This window comes from Nycticebus coucang, chromosome 16, assembly GCF_027406575.1.
Source record: "Nycticebus coucang isolate mNycCou1 chromosome 16, mNycCou1.pri, whole genome shotgun sequence".
Taxonomy (NCBI): Eukaryota; Metazoa; Chordata; class Mammalia; order Primates; family Lorisidae; genus Nycticebus; species Nycticebus coucang.
Window position 1 is genome coordinate 3,903,149 of NC_069795.1, and position 21,590 is coordinate 3,924,738.

The 21,590-nt window shown below is 53.1% G+C and overlaps 2 protein-coding genes across 3 annotated transcripts in view; one reads left to right on the forward strand and one right to left on the reverse strand.

Moving 5' to 3' along the window:
• The first annotated feature begins 916 nt into the window (after positions 1 to 916).
• TFF3 (trefoil factor 3) lies at positions 917 to 3,662 on the forward strand. Its single transcript, XM_053565295.1, has 3 exons — positions 917 to 1,016; positions 2,359 to 2,505; positions 3,446 to 3,662. The coding sequence occupies exons 1-3, from the start codon at positions 935 to 937 to the stop codon at positions 3,457 to 3,459; spliced, it is 243 nt and encodes an 80-aa protein (XP_053421270.1). The 5' UTR covers positions 917 to 934; the 3' UTR covers positions 3,460 to 3,662.
• A 12,378-nt stretch (positions 3,663 to 16,040) lies between these two features.
• ABCG1 (ATP binding cassette subfamily G member 1) overlaps positions 16,041 to 21,590 on the reverse strand; it is a 64,425-nt gene continuing 58,875 nt past the window's right edge. The window contains exon 15 of one of the 2 annotated variants that reach the window (XM_053565106.1): positions 16,041 to 20,292. In XM_053565106.1, the coding sequence (XP_053421081.1) occupies positions 20,064 to 20,292 (229 nt within the window). In that variant the 3' untranslated portion in view covers positions 16,041 to 20,063. The remainder of the gene's footprint in view (positions 20,293 to 21,590) is intronic. The other variant, XM_053565107.1, reaches the window with a different exon arrangement.

Sequence of the window (21,590 nt, forward strand, 5' to 3'; positions counted from 1 at the left end):
GGACTCCATGTTTTTCTGGTAAATAAACTTAGGGAACATAAAAAAAGTAGAGAATGAGAGCAGGATCCTTCTCTGCACCAGCCACCTGCGCGGGGAGTGGGCTGCCAACCCCACCTGCTGAGACCTGGGCTCTCACAGATGCAGATCCAGCCCCAGCCCCCCAGGGCTGGGGTGTAGCCTCTCGCAGCACCTGAATGTTGAGCCTTTGTTTCTTTGTTATAAAACAATTTCAGGGACATATCATTCAGTAAAAATAAGGGCAAGCTGGGCAGAGGTGTACACTCAGTTCCCATTTGTGTTAAAAACGCACTTAGCTCTGGAGAGAACATTTCCTGCCGGAGACCTAAGGAAGCGCCAAAACTGGATGTGTCTGGACAGGAGCGCGTCTTTTGTGTTTTTAAATGCATTGAATATATTTATTCCATACATTTATTAAAATGTAGTTAATAAATACATATTTTTGCTGTATAAAAAGCAAAAAAGAAAGGAAAGAAATCTCCACCTCTCAAGTGTTATGAGAGAGGCGCACAAACCTCACCCTTAGTTCCTGCCTTCCCAACTGTCTGAGGCCCATCTGGGGTTCAGTGGCCTGGGGAACTCTTGTCACTGTGTGGGGGTCTTCTGTGTGGCAGAGCCTTAATCCTTTTGCCTAAACTTTGGCCTGCACCTTAGCAGAGGAACGTTAACCCAGATAGGACTTTGGCATTGCTGCTTACCAGCCACCGAGAATGGGGGCCGAGCCACAACTCTCGCCTTCAGGGGAGAAGAGCCGGCTGTATGGTGGCTGGACAGTCCCATGCAGGGGAGAAGCAGGAGGGCAGGAAGGGGAGGAAGAGCTGTCACACACACACAACCCGGAGTGGCTGTGCAAACACAGGGGTATAAATGAGTCTCCTGGCCCAGAGCCTCCCACACCAGTCCTCAGGCTGTCACCATGGAGGTCAGAGCTCTCTGCCTGCTGCTGCTGGCCCTGGCCTCTGTGCCCTCCAGCTGGGCCCAGGCCTATGTCGGCCTGTGTGAGTACGGGGAAGGGGGTGGATCTGGGTAAGAGATGCAGAAGCCCCAGGGGAGGGGGCTTTCTTTTTTCTTTTGCTCGGGGAGGGGGCTTTCTGTGGACTCAAGAGCTGGGAAAATGGAGGAGCTTCCACACTCACTTAAGAATTACCATTTGTCAGATGGACGCATTCTCTTACAACAGCCCTGCACAGCATCTGACTGTGCCCATTCCACAGACAGGGACTCCAAGTATCAACAGAGAAAGTTGATACTTGCCTATGGAGATCCTCCCTGGTCCTCCCTGGTCAGGGTTGGAATTGGGATTCGAACCCTAGCCTGTCCCCTACTATTCCACAGCCTTCTTTGCCAGAGATCTCTGAATTACAACATAGGTTTTTATGCATTGTTCTGGCACATTTATAAAATAAAACCAAACAAAGTGAAAGACAGATGATAAAGCGATTACTTGGTTACTTCTAGAACATTTTCAACATAAGGAACGCAATTTGCATTTCAGCTGTTTCTTTACCACTCTGGATGGGGGCGGAGTATTAGCCTTGTTTGGAGGGATTAGGGTGTAGCTATTATCTGGTTATCCCTGAGCACGGGAAGGCAGTGGTTCCCAAACTTGGCAGAGCTTGAAAAACCCCAATGCCAGGGCGACCAGTTACATCAGGAAGTCTCCAGGCAGGGACCCCACCGATGCCAATGTGAGCAGTGTGGGGGCCAGTGGAATCCAAGCTCAGGCACTGGCAGCAACAGATGAGAATTTATGAGATTTATGAGAATTCATATGATTTCTACTTTCCTAAAGAAAAGCCTTAGCTGATGAGACAAAGTGAACCTTTGTAGCACATAGTGACACATAGGTGTGCTCAAAAAATGAATATTGGAGACGGAAAGGTGCTCAGGGAGGATGCGCCAAACTCACAGCTCAGGAACAGAGAGATCCCGAACAGAATTAAAAAGTAGCCTGCACAGCGATTTCCTCTATGGAGGGAGCAGTGTACACTTGACATTTTAACAAGGGGCCAAGTTTTCAGGGAGTGATCAAACAAGGAAGGGGAACTTTGAATCTGGATTCTGGGGCCCCCAGATTCCTAAGGCTCCTGCCAGCTGTCCCAGTTCCAACTTGGTCTTCTTGGTGAGGTGAGAGGAGTGCCAAGGCTGGGCTTCCTGGGCGGAGCATCTAACAGGATGTCTCTCTTCACACATTTAGGTGCACAGCCCATCCTCCTAGGGTGGGGTATCGCCATCCTTTGAAATGTGGAGCATGGTGGGGGGGTGCACACTTACACAATGACAAACACACCCACTCCAAAGGTAAGGGTTCTGGAAATGACCAGGCTTTGTTTGGAACAGCGGCAAACCAGTGTGCGGTTCCGGCCAAGGACAGGGTGGACTGCGGCTACCCTGAGATCAGCCCTGAGCAGTGCAACAACAGGGGCTGCTGCTTCGACTCCAGCATCCCGGAGGTGCCCTGGTGCTTCAAGCCTTTGCAGGAAACAGGTAAGCCTGAGCCTGAGAGGGGCCTGCCCCTTGTTGCCCAGGGTCCCAGGCCCTCCCTTGGCAGAATGTCAGCACTGCGCTGCCCCTCCGTGGGCCTCACGGTGAAGGCTTCATGCCCAGGGCAGTGGCTGTCCTATTTTGTCCTTTTTCATGTAAAACAGAAAAGCAACTGTTTCAGAAGGTGTTCAAAGCTAAGATGCTATATTCTAGAGGGGAGGAAAACACGTAGGAGTGGAAAGATGGGCTGACTTCCTGGGCTATTGTCCACAGACCTGCCACCCAGAGTCCTTGTCACTGTGACATGGCCACAACAGAAGGCCAGCGGGTGGTGACACTGGGCGGGACACCCTATGGCTCTCCACACCTCCCAGCCTCCCCGCCCTGCGAGAGTGCACCTCTTACCTCCCTCTCTCCCTGGGGAGGTCCTCTCCAAGATGGGCTACGTCCTCTGCAAGCGGATGGCCCTGTGCTCAGGGCTGTCCGCCTGGCTGGACAGGGCAGGCTTACCTTCAAAGGACACACCTGTTCGAAGGCACCTTCTTGGAAGCAGCATCTAAAGGGGCCACTCTTGCCTTTGTTCCAGGGGTCCAGCTGCTCCCTGATCAATTTGGGAGGCCCCTGCCCTGCCCAGGAAAGCTGGGTGGGGTGTATAGGGGCTCTGGAGGGGAAGCAGGAGGGAGTGCCTACTGCTTCCTGGCCTCTGGCCCCTAGTCCTGGAGCTGCACAGGGGCCCTGCCGAGGGTCATCTCACTTAGCATCTGTCTGATCCCTGGGCCCTATCATCTCAGAGCCATTGGGTGCCTGACTGGTCTGCCACTTGGTGGGGTTTGGGGGAAGAGGCAGCATCAGGTGCCAAGTGGGAGCCTGCCCTGCCCCCGAGGGCCACACAGCTGGTGAATGGAGAACTAAAGCGGAGATGAGGCCTCTGCTCTGTTTACAGAATGCACGTTCTGAAGCACCACCCGCTGCCCCAGCGCCTTGGACGGATGTGAGGCTCTGCGGACGTGAGGCTCTGTGCTCTGGGCGCCCTGCCCACCATCCTGCCTTTCTGGCCCTCTCCTCCTGGCGGGGCTTCTGCTGGAAGTTAACGTCTGGGGCCTGATGCCTTAAAGAATAAAGATCCCGTGCTCGGTACGAGGACGGCTCTTCCTTCCTGAGCCTTTACGCTGCTGTGTTTTATTTCCACCCTTCACACGCATTCCTCCGCAGCATGTCCCGGGTGCCGGTGGCCAGGTGTTATCCATCGTGTCTCCCAGGAGAGGGTCTGCCCTGGGGCCTCAAGGGCAGGAGAATAACCCCTGGGGCTGCATCTCATGTGGGCGATTTTACATCTCAGACCCACTGCTGACCCGCTGGGGACGGCCAGGAACCCTGTGAGTGGCCACACTCGCATGTAAATTGAGAAAATACATCTCAAATATAAGTTTTTAAAAATTATTAATGTCTTTCTTGGTGAAGGCAGCAAGCCAATAAAACCATCTTACAAACTCATCCTTTTCCCATATTTGTTTGCAAATCAAGTTTGACACCGTGTCCCCTTGGTGACTTTGTGTTTTCTGTTTGTTATGGAAATGGACGCAGCTATATGAATAGATCAGTGTCTCTGAGAGTCCCATCTCAGGTCCTCATGAAGTCTTAACCGCCTCTGGATCTGAGCCTCATCTGGCCCCTGCCCAGGCTGCATTCTGGGGACAGGGCCACTCTCCACTCATACCCAGGACTGTTCACGTGTGGAGAGCTCCGCAGGGGTCATCTGGCTGTGTCTCCTGTGTGGCTTCTCTCGGGGACTCTCTGGAGCCAGATACACAGCCTGCAGAGGACAGTGCAGACTTGCAGGGTGGGGTTTCCTGATCTGAGCTATTTCTTCCCACTGGAAAAGCGGCTTTGTGTTTTTTAGCTTGCACTTGGGGCTTGGTTCCTCGAGCTCACAATGTGTCTAGAAGTGACATATGAACCTTGTCGTACAGATTAAAGACAGCCTTTCTTTATAGAAGCCCCTAATGAAAGGGGAGGATGTCAGGACATCCTGCTCTGACTCGGAAGCCCTGGATGTGCCCTTACTGCCCAGTGACGTGAGCTGCTTTCAGACCTAGGGCATGCTCCAAGTGAGGCCTCCCCTGCTGGGACCCCCGACCCAACACTGTTCTCTCCTGAATGTCCTCCTAGTGGGGCCCTGAGTCCCTCTCCCTCCAGACCATGCCCAGCCTTTGAGAGCTGAGGGAGGTGAGGGTCACTGGCTCTGGGACTGATGACGGGGTGCTGCTTCCTCCCTTGATAACTGCCCGATGGCCTCACCCCTAGGACCAGGACCCTGCTGCCTTCCTGAATGAGGCAAGGCCTTAAACGAGGAGCTGCCTGCCCACATTGTCCTTGCCTTCCCCTGGGACCCTGAGCACTTCCCTTCCAGCTGTCACCACGCCAGGGGCCTTGAGAGGAAGGGTACCCCAGAGCCTGAGCTGGAAGAGCGCCCCCCCAAAAGCTGCTCCATCCCTCTGCTGGGCCTGTGCCTTGTTTGATAGGACCGTGCTTCCCCTGTGTCCTTATGTCCCACCCCTGGGTCTCCCTCAGGGGCATGTGGAGGATGGAGCTTGCTACCCGGAGGAAAGGCAGAGACTGAGAGGCCTGTGGTGGGAGGTCTTGCTGGGCAGTGGGATCCCTTCCGACCAGCACATTATTCTCGAAAGTGTCCACTGCCGAGGTCAGCAGGCAGTCCCCACCGGCAGGGGGCCCTACCACCCCTAGCAGCTATGGATTCACACGGGCTCTCACCACCCTCCATCCGGCAAGCGGGACTCATCCAGCACACACCCTCCTCATCCATCCTGCTGATACTCCTGAGCCCATGTCTTCTTGCTGGCTGTCCTCAACCTCCTTGATTCATCCATGGAGGAGCAAATAGCAGAGTCAGGATGAGCCCCACAGATCCTGAGAGGGAGGCACCTGCTGCCAGGGACACTGACCCCAGCTGCTTATAAGCTGGTGTCAAAAACTAAATAAGCAAAACCTGTGGCTACCTTGTCCCCATGTCCCCATCTGCTGGAGTAGGAGCCTTGCAGCATCAGAGCAGCCAGAATGGCCGGACCTGAGGACAGGGCCAGGCCAGGGCTCTGGAGAGGAGGGTCATGTACCCGTCCTGGGCATGAAATTTAAAGGGTTTCCCAAAGACTCAGTACTCCACAGAAGCATCGTTTATATAATATTCTAAAAATCCAGTCAACAAATTACATAAGGCCTACGGACTACTCATCCATTTTTGTAAATACAGTTTTATTAGAACGAGGGCTGGGACTAGGAGAGGTGAGTGAGGCAGAATTGTCTGAGTGTGGGGTTCAAACCTGTCTTTATTTACATTGTTGATGTTTTGTTCATCATCCCCTTTTTGCATTATTTTTGATTTTAAATGTTGCATTAACATATTTATCTTGATGACTGAGTTTTCCAGTTTCTGTCCAAGGTGAATTCTGTGCTCACCTCACCCTCATCCCTGCCCAGTGGGCAGGGACATCCAGTGGGGACAGTGCGGTGAGTCCACTGGAGCAGGAGGGGCCCCAGAGGCCTCACTGTAGGGGCTGTGATGTTCAGCATAGCCCTGGGAAGTCCCAGAGAAGAAGAGGAGGAGGGTCACAGAGGCTTAATAAATGCTCACACCAGGGTCAGCAGCCTCTAGGCTGGCCATGTCGACCAGTGTGCTGTCGACTGAGCTGGAGGCAGTGGCAGGGGGAAGGGCGTGGGGGCACTGGGTGCGGGAGCCATAAGCACTTGCTCCCGCCCACCTGACGGCAGTTCTCCCATCTCCTCTGGTAAGTAGCATCTGGGAGGCCAGGTGTTGCTGATTTAGGAGAGGAAACTCCCAGAATTGTGAGCTCTGCTGTTGGTTAACAAACCACACGCCACACACTAACCAAATGCACCCCAAATTCCAAAGTGGTCATTACCTCTGTTCTGATAGGTCTGGATTTCCTGCTCATGAACTCGGTGTGCTAAACTGTAACTTAATTTTTACCATAACCAGATGTCTTTCACTCTGAAGTTCTTGGACGAAAATAAAACCTAGTCACTTTCTGGAACCTGGTCAAGTCCAGGTGTCTGCCTCTCCTAAGGGAGGATGGTCTGTGGGAGGCCCCCTCTCCCTAGGAGTCTCTGGGCTGGGGTAACCCAGGAGGCATCTGCTGCTCCTCCTGGGGTCCAGCCTCCTGGGGTCCAGGAATGTACCTCAGCTGGATCCCCATGCTCTCTCTGCCCCAGGTGCTTTGGCCCCATTTGTCTCTCTCCTACCTCTCCATGGGAATGTTAGGAGTCCCAGAGCCCCACGTGGAGTTTATAGGCAAAAGAGCTGTGCCCTTGTTGGTGCCCAGGGGGCTTGTGGCATTTCCATAAAAGATATCATAAAAGCCCAGTGTTGGAGCAGCCTCCTCCATGTGGTGGAGCAAGACCCAACGAGCCCAGCCCCACCACCCCTGAGCCCACCCAGCAGAGAACTGGTCCCAAAAAGAACGAGGGCAAGCAGCGCCCTCTGCTGGTGCCTGGGAGTGACCGCAGCTCCCAGCCAATTCCAGCTGCACCCTGGCACCTGTCCTGTGAGAATCAATGTACCCAATCGCAGACCCACCCTTGCTGCCTGACAGTGCCCAATCCTGACAAAGCCCATCTCCTTGAACCTCCCCTGAAGCACATGAGGCAAAGGCGAGCCCAGCTCCTCCAGGGAACCCTTTCTTGCACCTTCATGTGGAGATGTCCCACATTGTGCTGTTTCTCTGACTACACACGTGTCCCGGGGTCCCTGGTGGAACATCAGACAGGCGTAGCCAGTGTGGCTTCCCTGCCATCCTGTGCCCAACCCTGTGCCCCCATCTAGGGCTCAGTGGGGATGATCAGGACATGGTGAACCAGGGGTCCCCAGTGGAAGCTGGATTGCCACAGTGGCACCCTGTGGGTGTGCTTCTGAGTGTCATATGAATGGGGGCATCAAGTGGATGCAGGCCAGACATGGCAGGAGTTTCTATGTCCTTGAGTGTCCCATGCAGACCACTGCCTCCCCCCAGTGGACATTCCAGTGACCTGCTGGACACTCGCAGTGGGTACAAACCTGTTTGTGAAGATTCGAGCCCAGAGATGATTTCTGTTTCACATCTTAACTCACGGTCATTTTGTCACCGTTGTTTTTTGTTTTGCATGGTTTGAACACACCTGAATTTTGCAGGAATTCTTATTGTGTAAACCAAGGGGAGACTGCATTTATTCACTTTGGAGCTTTAGCTGAGTTATTTCAAAGGTCAAATGTCAATGTCCCTGTGGAAGTGAGTCTCTGCCCAGCCTGCCAATTCTGCCTCACTGCGTCCTCCGCGGGGACAGCGGGAGCTTGGGCACACAGAACATCGTTACATTAGGTGTTGCTTCCCTTCATTTCTCATATCTTTATGAGGTATCATGCATATCTATTTTTCAAAATGTTGTGTGTAGCCATGAATATTAAGTATGAGTTTCATTTCAGGATAGCAAAAGAGGTCTGACGGAGTACTTGATATAAACCAGGGAGGGGTCCCGCAGATGAGGGGTGCCTCCTGCCAGGCCCCGCCCCTTCCTGCAGCTTCCCAGCAGACCCTGCCCAGTCCGGTCCGTGTCTTTTCCCATCTTTTCTATTTTAAACCTGGATCATGGCTTTTGAATTGAAAATCAGACCAAACCTTGACATATGCTGTCCTGGAACAGCCTCCCTGAGGCCCCTGCCCCTCCTCCTTCCTGGCCCTGATGGCGGGGGGTATGAGACTTTGGCTCATATCCTCCCATAAGTGTGCACCTTTGACTTCCCAAGTAGTCATCTGCCCCCTGCCCCTCTCCAACACAATCAATTTCTTCCACATATTCCCACAGCGGCTAGAGGCAGGGTAGCAGGTAACCCTGGGGTGCAGGAAGGGTGCACCACCCTGCCCACCCCACGGGAGACATTGGGGCCTCCCTGGCTCCACCCAGAGCCTGCTGGGTCTTAGGTTGGAGGGCAGCATTGTGCCTAGGTCTGGAGCACCCTCCAGCCTGTTTGGGGTGTGCCCTGAGGGGGCCCAGTGGCTGCAGCAGCAAGGCCTTGGGTTCTGGTGGCCCTGGAGGGGCAGGGATGCCCTCAAGGGGGCTTGGCTCCTTCCTAAAGCCTCAGGGCCCCTTCCTTCCCTCCCCCTCTTCCTTTCCACCCAGGTAACTTCTCAAATGGCTTAGTTCTGACTTGGGCAAAGCTAAGTGCCTGCCTGTGCCCAGATACGAGATTGAAGATAGGGAACCCCTGCCGTGCTATCTGGGAGCTGCAGCTACAAACTGAGCACCCTTCTCTGCTAACTAAGGGAAAGGACCGTCACGGGGATTTGTCTTTTCTCAACCCCTCTTCCCTGTGGGTGAATCTAATCCCAGGTGTGGCCTTCATGACCCCACCCCTAGCTCCAGACGCGACCCCCATGCCTTGCTAAAGGTCAGGACTAGGAGATGCCAGCCACATTTCCTGGGCTGCAGGTGACCCAGTACTCAGTAGCGCACTTCAGCCTGGGCGTCAGTGGACACTTACTGTCCAGAGCCCACATGGCCCTTGTACCACACATTAAGCCTTCCTGCCTCCTGATTTGTATCCCCGTGGCTCAGGGTGAATTCGAATAATGAATTGCAAACATAGGATCCAGGAATATTTTGGTATTAAATACCTTCACCACTTACTTGTAAATGGCCCATGTTTCCAGAACCTTCCAGAACCCATTGGAATGAGAACGTTGACTTGCCCAAAAGCCAGAACACATCTTTGCTGCAGGTGGGACTTGGAGGTAAATGCTGGGCTCCCCCCAGGCTATGGCCGTCAACACAACTGCTGTTTGCTACAGTTAGTCGGAGCACAGGCTGCCCCGGTGGTGGCTGGACATCTGGACATCTAGACAGTTAGATAGCTAGGTAGCTGGACAGCGCCACCTCGCTCCAGAGTGTGTTAGACATTTACTTGCTGTCATTGCTCTGTTCCAAGATTCTCCAGCTTTCAGTGACACAGACAGGAGGATTTTTGCTCCATTCTCAGGCCCCAACACAGGCCCAGAGGAGCAGCAGACGCATCTGGGAACCCTGCAGGGAGGGAGGGGAGCAGGCTGGGTGCCAGTCTGACCCCGCTGAGCCGAGGGGCAGGTGGAGCCTCTGGCGAAGGTGCAGTTTGGACAGAGTATCCCCCAGGCCCGTGGAGGGTTCCCAAAGCCAAGTGCTCTTTGAGGAGTCCTGGGTCTGGCAGGAGTGGCCTGCTGTGAGTGCTGTGGTGGCTCCAGGACAGCACTGGGGAGGTCAGTTAACAGGGTTCCTGCTGCAGCAGGTGCTTTCCTGGGACAGCTGGCCGTGGGTGGCCATCTGCAGGGCAGCCAAGGAGCCTCCACTTGCTGCTCTGAGGCCCTGCAGGGTCGGGGCTGTGCCCTGTTGCAGAGGCTGGAAATCCTCCCCTCGGGCCTCCATTCTTTGGGGTATATTAAAAGACTGAAAGAACCCATAGGTCTCAAAGTTCCCTCCCATCAGCAGAGTGGGGACAGTTGCAATAGCTCTATGGGAGGGAGTATAGGCTGGGAGGGACTGTCTAGTGTTGGTCGCACCTAGGGGCTCAGGACCAGCAGCCTGGCCATAAAGTGTGGAGAGCCCTTGGCTTCCTTTTCCCCTTAGGTTTGATTTTGTCCTTAAATTCGAAGTGTGTTTTATGCTAAGTGAAAGAGGCCAGTTACAAAAGGCCACTTTCTGTATGACTCATTTACATCAATGCCCAGAACAGGCAAATTCGTAGACACAGAGAGCGGAGGGTGGTTTCCGGTGGGGGAGGATGGGAGTGTCCCCTAATGGGCAGGGGACCTCCTGCTGGGGTGATGAAAGTGTTGTGGATGAGTGATGGTGGCCACACAATTCCGTGCAGCTGTAAACTTTACTCAAAACAACTGAATCGTATACTTTGAAAGAGTGAGTTGTATGGTACAAGGACGACATCGCAATTTGATGCGCACACATGTTTATATGTCTTTTGATTTTCCGACTTAGACACTGTCTGACTTTCTGCTTTGAGAACTGGGAGTACCAAGCACCAACGTGTGGCTGGCCCATCTGCTCCTTGACACCACAAATGGGCAGCTTGTCCTGCCAGGTGGCTTCTCAGGTGGTCTTGTCCCCTTCCAGGTAGCTCCAGGCTCAAGGGCTCTCACCACTGTTTCTGGGCCACCCTTGGACACAGGAGCCAGGAGCTGCCTCTCTCTGCTCAGCTGCCTTTGTCCTTGCTGACCAGGACGCTGCAGCCCTTCCTATGAATTTCCTGGGGCACAGCCAGCCCCTCCCACTGGCCTCCCCATGTTCTGTCCCCAGGAGGGTCACCACCCCAGCTTGGGCACCAGTGTCCACTCATTCCTTGCTCTGGGCCTCTCACCTACCCCAGCCCATGATAACCCAGAGGAATTGTCTCAGTCTCGGGGTGTAGGGAGATTCTGTCTCCTTCTGACACCTGCTTTCAAATATGGCAACCAGGCTACTTAAAGATGAGAAAACCAGGAGCAATGAGGTCCCAGAGCTCCCGAGGTCACCTGTTTGGAAGAGGTGGCCTGGCTGTGGTCACTCATGTTAATATCAGAGCAGAACGACACTGATATTAACACACTGAACACGGCTGGCACACCTGCTCCCACGGGGAGGGCACACCTGCTTCCACGGCACAGGGAAGTGTCAGTGGTTTCCTCAAGAAGAGTGCCCCATATCAAGTTTGCCTCTGTTTCTGGTCCTTTCTTCTCTCTGCAGAATGAGGCTGTTATTGTTCAGCCACATCCTGGTGATAATGTCAGGAAGACCAGCCCCCGGTGGATGTGACTCCCTTGCACCGAGAGTGCTGCTGTGGGCTCCTTGCTCTGGTTGGGTTCATGGTGCCCCCCTGCACCTGCAGTGTAGGAAAGTCACTGCCGTCAGCTGAAACCCAGAGGCCGGGGGCTGGAGGCAGACCGTCTGAGGGGTAGGGAGTGGCCCTGAGGTCCTCCAAGGCACGTGAAGGTGAGGAGGGCCTCACAGCAGGGTGCAGCCTCCAGGGTGGTGGCTTCTCACTGCACTCTTTTGCATTTTGGATCTGGGTTTCTAGAAAGGCTTCTGTGGCTTGAACTGTATGTGGGTTATAAGGATATGTGTATGTATGAGGAGGCTTTCCAGATTTTCAGATTAAACCATGGCCCATCATAGAAGCGACCTCAGCTTCCCTCAGAAGGAGGGGATTCCAGAACACGCTGACGATGGTGTGCCAGAGAGTCAAGTGCGGGCAGCCTGGCCTCTGGTCTGGGGACAGTTTGGAGCCAGGGAAGGAAAGCCAGGCGCAGAGCAGTGTGGGCAGGTGGCCGTCCCTCTCTGTGCTGTGGAGGGGGTGAACAACCTGGATGACCTCACAGGGAGTGAGGGTGGGGATCAGGGTGGGGTTATGTGCTTGGCACATGGGCTGGGGTACAGGACAGCATCTAGGGACGGACACAGCTGGGCAGGGAGGAGTGGGGAGCGCAGGGGTGACGGGCCGAGTGTGTGCGCCAGGTCACAGGGCAGTGACTTCTTGCTGTCCCCTTTCTACACATATACCTTCCTCCACAGCTACAATGACAACATAGTCCTGCCCCACAGGCCATGCCCAGGTGATGGACCCAGAGTGTCCTGGACTCAGGCCCCCCTGAGCCAGCCTAAGGAACCCAAAGCTGGCCCCTGGAGCTGGCACATCATTTTACCCAGCAAAGTGTGTGGGGACAAAATTTTCACTGATCACAAGGACAGATCTCCCCAGACCCTTTGTGCAAAGCCTGAGACCCTGCTGTGCCATTAACTCCTAATTGTCTTCTTCCAAGGAAGGGAGCTTAATAAAATGGTCAACAGTCCACCCTGGCTCCCTAGATGGACTGTCAAGGTGTGAATCCTGCTGACCAGCTCTGTGGCCTCGCTTTCCTCATCTGCAAAAAAGGGCTGTGATGGCTCTCCAGCTCCCATGATGATGATTAAACGACATTACACAGGGAAGACACCAGGCCACCACGAGAGTGGGGCTGCAGCACACGAGAGCAGGAGAAACGCCCAGACGCTCCCCAGACCCAGCCTCGCTCCCCTGCAGGTCCAGGGTGGGGGCTGCTGAAAGCAAGAGGAAGAGAGAAGTGGGAACCTGAAAATAACAATGCTTTATTTGATTTATGTCACATTTTTGTAAATGGCATCTAATTTCAGAAAACCCAGTTCAAGTCTGCAAGGAATGTACAAATCTAAGGCGATAACTCTAGTGATACACGCTCGGCTCCTGGTCTGTGATGTGCAGCGAGAAGGCTCATGCCCCAGCCTCTGCCTGGGCTCCCTGTTCCCATGGATTGACACAGCCAAGGAACAGCACCCAAAGGAGCCAATGTTATTTTGACAACATATATATATGTGTAGGTGTGTATAGGTCACGTTTGTCTCTAACAGTGCAAATCTCACAGCGTGCAAGCAGCCGTGTTTCCTAAAGTAACAGCTAAATCATTGTAAAGTTACCACGTGGCATTATAAAAACAGGCATTATATGCTTACATAGTAGATATACAGACATATAGGCAGGTTTGCACGCTTATTAAAAATTTATTTGCATTGACTTTTGCTTTGGAAGAAGCAACAAAGGGAAAACATGAAATAGTCCCTCACCAAATAAAAGATAATGACTGACAGATTCAGCTGTGCCTACAAAGGGAAACACAGGTGCACACGAGGGTAAGGGGTGAGCAACATGTGTTAACTTCCCAAATGCACGTGTCCTGTTGAAAACCCCCGTCCCCCACACCCTGTTTAAGACCATAAAAAGGAAACTCCCCTGCATGGGTGCAGCCATGGGTCCATCTCACAGGCAATTTGGATGTAGAAGTTCCACTACTGTTTAGAATTGGCCAAGGACTAAACAATGAGATGTTGATAATGAAGCCCAGGAAGCCTGAGGTCACGGCAAAGAGCATCCCTCTCCCCAGGTGGACAATGACCAAAATGGCGGGCATGAAACAAAGCAGCTACCACGGTCGCTACAGTATTTCCAGGAAAATCAAACTGTGGCACGATTCGATTACATAGCATCTGGGATGTCCAGGGCCTGTGAAGCTGGGGCTCTCACCCCCAAGCACAGGTGCCCCGTGACATCCTAACTGTTCACCTCGAGGCCAGATGCGGCAGGGGCAGAAGAGGGTGCATTTAGGGCCTCGAGGAGGGGAGACGGTTTGGTAAATAAGGACTAACAATGAGATATTGATTCCACCTGTTGTGGAATGCTCTTGTTTGGCAAACCCTGTTCCCTGGAAGCTCCAGGTGCCCATCATGCACACACGGGCTCTGCTAGGAGGGAGGGGGGTGCCAAGCGTGTGCCCTGGGGGTGTGCCGGTCTGGTTAGGTGAAGCGGGAGATGAGTGAGAGCAGGTGCTAGCAGTGAGGGCTATAGGGAGCCTCCTTCCAGAGAGACTCGCCTGGGGGCTGAGAGGTCTGGCCTCGGAGCAGGCCCCGGGCAGGGTCCCCCCTTAGAGCTCCCATGGCCTCCCACCCTCAGAGCTTCAGCGCCTCTGCCCCACCCACCTGCCATCGTGGTGCTGGACCACACCAGTCAGAGGTAACAGCAGGTGGCTTACAAGTTTCCAGAGGGCAGATCTCATAACATTAGTGGCCATGAAGTAAATACTGTTTCTAGCTGTGCCCCCAGTTTTGGGAGCACATTTAAATTCATGTACGAAAAACATAAATAAATAAATTCATGTATGAGGTTTAGGCCAGAGACACCCAGAGCAATTGGCCAGATTCTCTGTGCTCAGAGTGGAGCACCCAGAGGACGGGGCTGCACTGAGAGAAAGCCCAGCTGACGGTGCAATCTGGAGTTTTGCTACTTCCTACGGATGTGGGCGTGTGCCTTTCCCAACAGCTGAAGACTGCTGCCAAACTCCGAACCCCAGTGCAACAAGCCCTCCTGTGCCTATGGCTATGTTCTCAACTTGGACCTGAACGTGGCTATGGGGCAGCTTCCCAGGAAAGGGGAGCAGCTGTGGAAGAGCCCTGAGGAGACACACACCCTCACAGTGCCGAGCCCAGGCCTGCAGAGGCCCCACCGCTGTCCATGGCAGAGCTAGACACTCGTGTGCTTCTGTTTCTTCATTCTCTGGGTTACAATGGTCCATTCTACGAGCCCTGCCAGCAGCAGTCCCCAGCCGGGCCAGGATGCAGTGCCAGTGTGCAGTGTCCTCTGCTTTTTGACTCTAGGGGACTATTTCCGAGAGCATGGAGGTGGCATGGTCCCTAACCCTGGCCACTGCACACAGGTGTCACTCACATCTGCCTCACAAAGCAAGCATCCCTGGCTGACCTGGTCACCCTGTGGCAGCTCACAGCATGTCTGGGTGAGGAGTGACACCAAGCTGACATGTTCAGAGGGAACATAAAACAACAGCTGAGTTGAAACCTGTCTGTCTCCACAAAGATAAAGAAAGAAATGGGAAGGATGTGGAATATTATTATGAAATCTAGGCCACTACAGGCAGTGTGAGTATGTGTGCGGTGTCCCCTTTCCACGCTGTCCCTCAGGCATGGATTTTAAGGACAGCCTGCAGTAAGCTGGCGGATGAAAATTAGATTGTGCAACAGGGGGTTCAGGGTGCCCCTATCTCTTCCTTGCTTCTGGTCTCAGGAGGGTTCCCAAAGAACATCAGCCCGAACTTGGGCCTCAGCAGCACCAGTCTTTACAGGGGGTGATGACCTCAGAGGAATCTCCCTGACAGGAGAGGCCAAGCCAGTGGCCCAGAAAGACAATGACTTCCATGCAAGCTGGACCCTGGGGGCTGGATGGGTGGGGAGTGACGTGCACTGTCAGGAGCTCAGCTGACAGTGCACCTCACCCCCCCTGTTGACACCTGAGGCCCCGTCTTGCAGCAGGAGCCATCTGTGGGTAGATTCTGTGCTGCCCAGCCCGGCTCTCTGCTCTGGGTTAGAGAGGTGGGAGGGAAGCCCCGTTTGAAAGCCCCGCCCTACGCTACCACTGCTCCTTGCAAGTCTTCGCTCTGAGTGGACTTCCTGCTGGAGCCTGGGGAGCCAGTGAGCTGATGTAGCACATGAGGCCAAGTGCCTCCTTGGTCCTGCTCACATTGACTTTGGGACCCAGAACCTCGTGACTGGCGGTGCTTCCCACTACAGCAGCCTCAGCAGCAAAACTATAAGGGACATCCCTCTCTTGGAGCCACTGCCCAGAGCTGGGGAGGGAGGCCACTGCAGTGCCGGGGGGACCAAAGCAGGCCTTGTCTGGGCACGTCCTGAGGTCACGTCAGGGGGATCTGGTGAGGAGTCTGGGAGGAAACTCTAAGACAGTTCAACATAAACGTGAACATCCTTGGGAGAGAAAGGTGGTTACTTAAGCCAGGTGCCAGGTGGGAATGCTAAGTAGGAATAACAAACCGTGACTGTTACAAGAGGTGCCGCGGGTAGGCTCCAAATACAGTCTAAAGGTCAGCTGGACAGTAAAATTCAAACAAGCCACTGAATACAAGTAAAAAGTTTTATATAAAACATTTTATTAGCAGTCTTTATCCTTAGAAGTGTCTGACTTCGCATGCACACGCCACCCTCCCTGCACAGCCGGCCCGCCTGCCTCACCCTCTGCTGTGCCTCCTTCAGCCTTCCTGTCCTCACTCCACCTTCACTGTCCGCACCACACGTGTGAAAGGGGAGATTTTTCTTTGCTTCTTGGAGTAAAGAATAACTGGGGATTCAGAGGCTGGTGGTCGACTGAGATGGAGGGAGTGCCACAGAATAACACTATTAGATACACTGGGAGCGCACGCGTGTGGCTTGGGAGCAGGGAGGTACACGCACACATGGGTTAGCACCCAGGAGCACCTGCTGTGAAGCCAGGACCAGGAGAGGGCGGAGGGCGCCCCCTCCCCTGAGGCTAGCAGTAGGGTCAGCCCCCCCAGCCAGCTAGCGACACCCCCTTGTAGACACTCAGACGTACAGCCACTGAGGGGCGAGGGGCACAGGCCACCCTCTCAATCAGCCATCTGGTGACAGGACAAATTAACTGGTAGCCTCTAACTTACTCTTTACTTCATGCCTTACAAAGCATTCAGGTACATCCGGACGCTGGGAACAGAAGGCAGCTCGGCAGAACAAAATAATAGGGGCTTTGGGGCCAGCCCTGGGCTGCAAGTCCAGCCCCTCCCTTCCCTGGCTCTGCATCTCCAGCCTCAACCTCCACATCCACACAGTAGGCAGAGCTAAGCAGAGGGCCACACAGTCCCCACCTGTCACACCTGAGGGCAGGCCCTGGAGAGTCCCCCAGGGCTGAGCCAGCACCAGACCAGAGAGACAAGCCAGCGGGGTTTGACGCATGAGCAAATGAACAGAGGGGTCCTAAGGCACCCAGCAGCAGCGGGACCCTCACGTTTCCCTTCTCATGGGAACAAGCCAGGTGATTTCAGCCTTGTGGACGTGGTCTGTCCCCAACCTAAAATTCTAAGATGAGTTTTCACCTAAAAGCTGATGCCCCATTTCCTGGTCGGGAAGGCGCCACCCCCAGGTGACATAATCCATTTGAGCAATTTGTCCACTGTGTAATATCCTCACATGGCTGCTCTCTGTCCTAGTGTGGCTTCCCATGCCACTGGCCCGGAACGTTTGGAGAATTCTCTAGTTGAAGTTCAGTGAGAGAAGAGAGGAAGGCACGGAGGGCTCGGAGCTGGTGCAGCCTCGCTGGGGCCTCCGGACGGGTCTCGCTGCACAGCGCCCACTCTGGGCTTCTCTGTTTCCACCTCTAACAACAGGGGCAGCTGTGTAGCTTTTATCTAAGCCTGATTCCTTCCTTTAAATGAAGACACTCCATCAGAGATGAAAGGAACATGTAGGTCATTACATACAGAAGTTACTAGACGTGTCAGATCTGAGGAGTCGGCCTGGGTTCAAACTGCAGCGTATGGAAGAAAGAGTGTGGCCGAACTGCTCCCACCACACTGTGGGGGAATGGTCACTTGCTTGGATGTTATCTTAGGTCACTAGAATAAGGCATTTTAGCTTCTACTCTAAAACAGAAAGCAGGGAAAACCTCTGGGAATCTAAACAGCAGCATTTGAGCCAATACCAGGAGGAGAACACTCAGGCGGGGGCCCTGCCCATCCTGCTGCAGGGAGGCAGCGTGAGGGATGGGCTGAGCAGCCTTGCTCCAGTGAACACCTCTAAAACAAACAACGCCGTGTGACCTTTCAAATGCATTCCCTCGTAGCCACCTAACCCTCTCCCAGCCCCCAAGATCTGCCTCTTGAAAGCATCCCAGCCAGTTCCTCATCTATTAAGGGGTAAGTGCAATCTGTCAAAGGTGGGAAGCAGACTGCAGGAAACATGAACTCCTAGGAAAACAATTCCTTAGAGGACTGAGGTGCCTTTGGAAACCAGATTTTAAATCTAGAGGAGTCTCCCTTCTGAAATGGCTGAGACACAACATGTGCTCAGGGAAGGAGAGGGCACTGTCTTTGGGGTGAGGATACTGGCCCCATGTGACACAGGTCCTGGCAGACATGATCCTGTTAGGGTCATGAGCCCAAGACACTAACCCACAACAGGGAAGCTCTCCCAAAGAGAAGGGTGCTCTCAACACTGACCTCCCTGATGCAATTCTGAGGCCTTGTGGAGGACTCTGTCCTCTCCCTGGTTCTATGCTCCATCAGGCTGCTCCTAAGGGAGGGCTTCCCTCATGTAATGTCTTACAGGCTAGATCTATTTTGAAATTAAATGAAAACTTTTTATAAAGGCTGTTTGACCCTGGTTTAAAACTTAATGTGCAAAGCAATGATGTAACTGTGTACAACAAACAAACTTAAAATTGCATTTGAATACATATCTCAATGGAGTTTACTAAAAAAGATCTGGGCATGTAAAAGGAATCTCTAAGCATTTGCAAACTAAATCCCACAGGGGAGTAAATTCAGACCCTTTTCATTCCCTAAAGGTAGGAAATAAGAGCTCCAGGGACACAACCTAGGAATCTCCCAGTCTTCTAGAGCTGAACATGGCCTTGAACACGATCTGTGCAACTATTTACAGGAGAAAGCCGTGGCTCAGAAAGGTTAATGGATTTGTCCACAAAAATGCAATCTTTCACTAGCAGAGCCTGATTCTAGGATAACGATGTTCTGGAAGAAGGCAGCTGCCCTTTCCTACAGATGAACTTCTCTGGCCTTGCAACCAAACTGCCTCGGAGAGCTGACAAGGACAAGGGCAGCTTCTTTATGAACTCAAAGGCCACTTGGTCCAAAGTTGTGCCCACCACTCCTGCCCTAGAGATTCTGCTTGTGTGATTATGTCAGAGGAGACAAGGGCCCCCAGAGCCCAAAGTCTGTACAAGCCCAGCATGGAGGTGGTGTTGCTGAGAGGTCACAGGGACCAGACCCGGGCGGGGCGGCGGGGGGTCACCCACAGCTCTAGATGCACTGCTCAATGTTTGATAAAATCACAGAGGCCTCCGTGCACTAACGTCTTTACTGACTTCACACAAGGCTCTCGAATCCTGGTGCCATTTGGCTGGCATCTTGCCTTCTTGGGCACTTGGCTCACCTGTCCTTGGCTGGCTGCACCTGCAGACCCCATCCTCAGGGTCATACCCCAAATTTCCCTAAGCCCAGTTTTTCCAGGTTCAGTGGAGGTAGTTGATGTGATATAGGAAGAAAGGGAAATTGTTTTTACAGACCAACATAGCTGATCTAGAAATTTCTTAGGCAAAATTAGAGTGATCAGTTAGAAAGAAATAATATATTTTGCTTAAAATAAGAATCATGTGGAAAATAAAAGACTTTGAAAGAGCCAATTTCATCTTATGACTTTTTGCATAATGTTTAAAATTTCATTGGGGCTCAGTGAAGATGGGGCCAAAGTCTTCCCTCAACCTGGAAACTGGGTTTGAATCTTTCGAAAGTTCTGTTCATACCGCAAACCAGGTCAGTGATCAGGTAAACCCTTTAAACAAAGGATCATATTTCCTTCAACAAGTACTAAAAAAGGAACAATTTCTTAAAATGAATGAAATTTAAAGACTTTGGGCTTGGAACATGACTTCTCGGTGGAAAAGAGACAAACCTTAGAAATGAAACTATGAAAAGCAACAGTCATGAATGGCCTCCCTCCACGCGTGGCCCTTCTGTCCCGTGACACCTTGAGGCACGGGGATCAGCTGAAGAGTCGCTCACGATCCACTGCCCAGGCCTGCCGGGGCCTGGTCTTAGGAAGAATGTTACTGAGGAAGCTTCTCGTCACCAGCTGTGATGCAGTTTTAAACTCTGCCCCAGTGTGTTATTTTAAATTCTGCGTGTAAAACCCCCCCAACCTATCTACATCTTCCTAGGTAAAGCTAGAAAGGAAAATACGATGAGAAGACCCAACCCAGCTGGGCAAAGAAACTGAGCCACCTACGGGCCAGACGTGCTCCCCAGGGCGGGGCTGGAGGAGTCCCTGTGTCCCTGGGCATGGCCTCGCTGCCACAACTCGACAGTGCCCTTGGCCACGATGTCCACTTTTCCTCTTGCCGTCGTCCGGCTGCTTTACCTCTCGGCCCGGATTTTGTACCTCAGGACAAAATAGGCCACGAGGCGCAGTGTGACAAAGAAAACGCCCAGGACGATGAAGTCCAGGTACAGCTTGGCATTCTCCACGTCCAGCTCCCTCAGGATGGCTTCTGACTTCTGGAAGTGGCACGTCTCATCCGTGTCACAGTGCAGGTCCTCCCGGTCCAGGCCGTAGATGGACAGGATGACCCCTTCGAACCCGTACCTGATGGGGAGACCTCTGGGTGAGGGAGGGAGGGAGGGACCCTGTCCTTGCTGACCACGCGTCTGCTGACGACGGAGTGTGCGCTCTCCCTGCAGCCCTCCGTTTGCCTTTCCTCCCTTCCCAAAGAACTTCACTCGACATCCTCCTGAGATAAACGACCTTCAATAGTCTGACTACGTTTGCCCCAGGAAGCAGCCCTCCTCACCAGCCAGGGGACACCCACCACTGCTCTCGGGAAGCTTTGTGTGTTTCTGCCCTTCCTAACAACCTTCAATAGTTTGACTATGTTTTCCCCTATTTTGTTTCCTCCAGAGCCCCCACCACCAAGCCAAAATGGAATGGAAGGTAGGTATTCATTTATTGCTGCAGTGAGCTGGAAAATGCCTTGACTGCCTCTGGTGCTATATACTTTTTATTTATTTATTTGGCCGGGGCTGGGTTTGAACCTGCCACCTCTGGCATATGGGGCCGGCGCCTTACGCCTTTGAGCCACAGGCGCTGCCCTGGTGCTATATACTTTTTAATGGTTAGATTAAAAAGTCACGGGGCTGCCAGCCTGCAAGGACTTGAAAGCATTTCCACAAACATCCCCGCTCCAGCCCTGTAGTGTCAGAACAAAAACGCTAATTTTGAGTTGACACTGGTTTCAGATTTCTTGGTGTTGGACAGCACACAGATTGTTGAAACTCTGCACAAAGGCTTTGTTCCGATTTTGTTTTCCTGAACAATATACCTGGGTCTGATCTGACACGCTGGAAAAGAAGAGTTTGTTCCCAGCTGCAGATCTTTTTGTCAAGTGGACTCACTGCAGCTGGGAGCAGTAGGGGGCCTTGGAAAATGGGCACGGGCCCTGCTACTGCAGTGCCACAGAACCACTCCTCAGGGGCAGGTGGAAATCCCATAGCTGCAGGGCCCAAGGCACTGGAATATTCTAGTTCAAAGGTACTAGGATGTTTACAAGATGACTTGTTTTCCACTGGATCCCTCATTAGGTCTTACAAGCACTCAGGACCTGATCGTAAGCACGTTCACTTGGGAGAGGAACTCAGCTCCTACCGGGTAGAGATACCAGCACTGAGGGCAGCTCTGGGAGCTCCCGGACGACGGGTACACCCAGCTTGTTCAGGGTGTGAGTCACCAGCGTGCATTCCATCTTTGTGTGGCGTGTGTGTGTGTCGATAAGGGTGGGGATGCCCTAAACCAGGAAGACCATGAAAGACGTCGATGACCCACAAGTTGGTGACCCACACTCAGACGACAGCAAGTGGGCCTTGTGAGCACCTGGCCTCCTGGCCGCG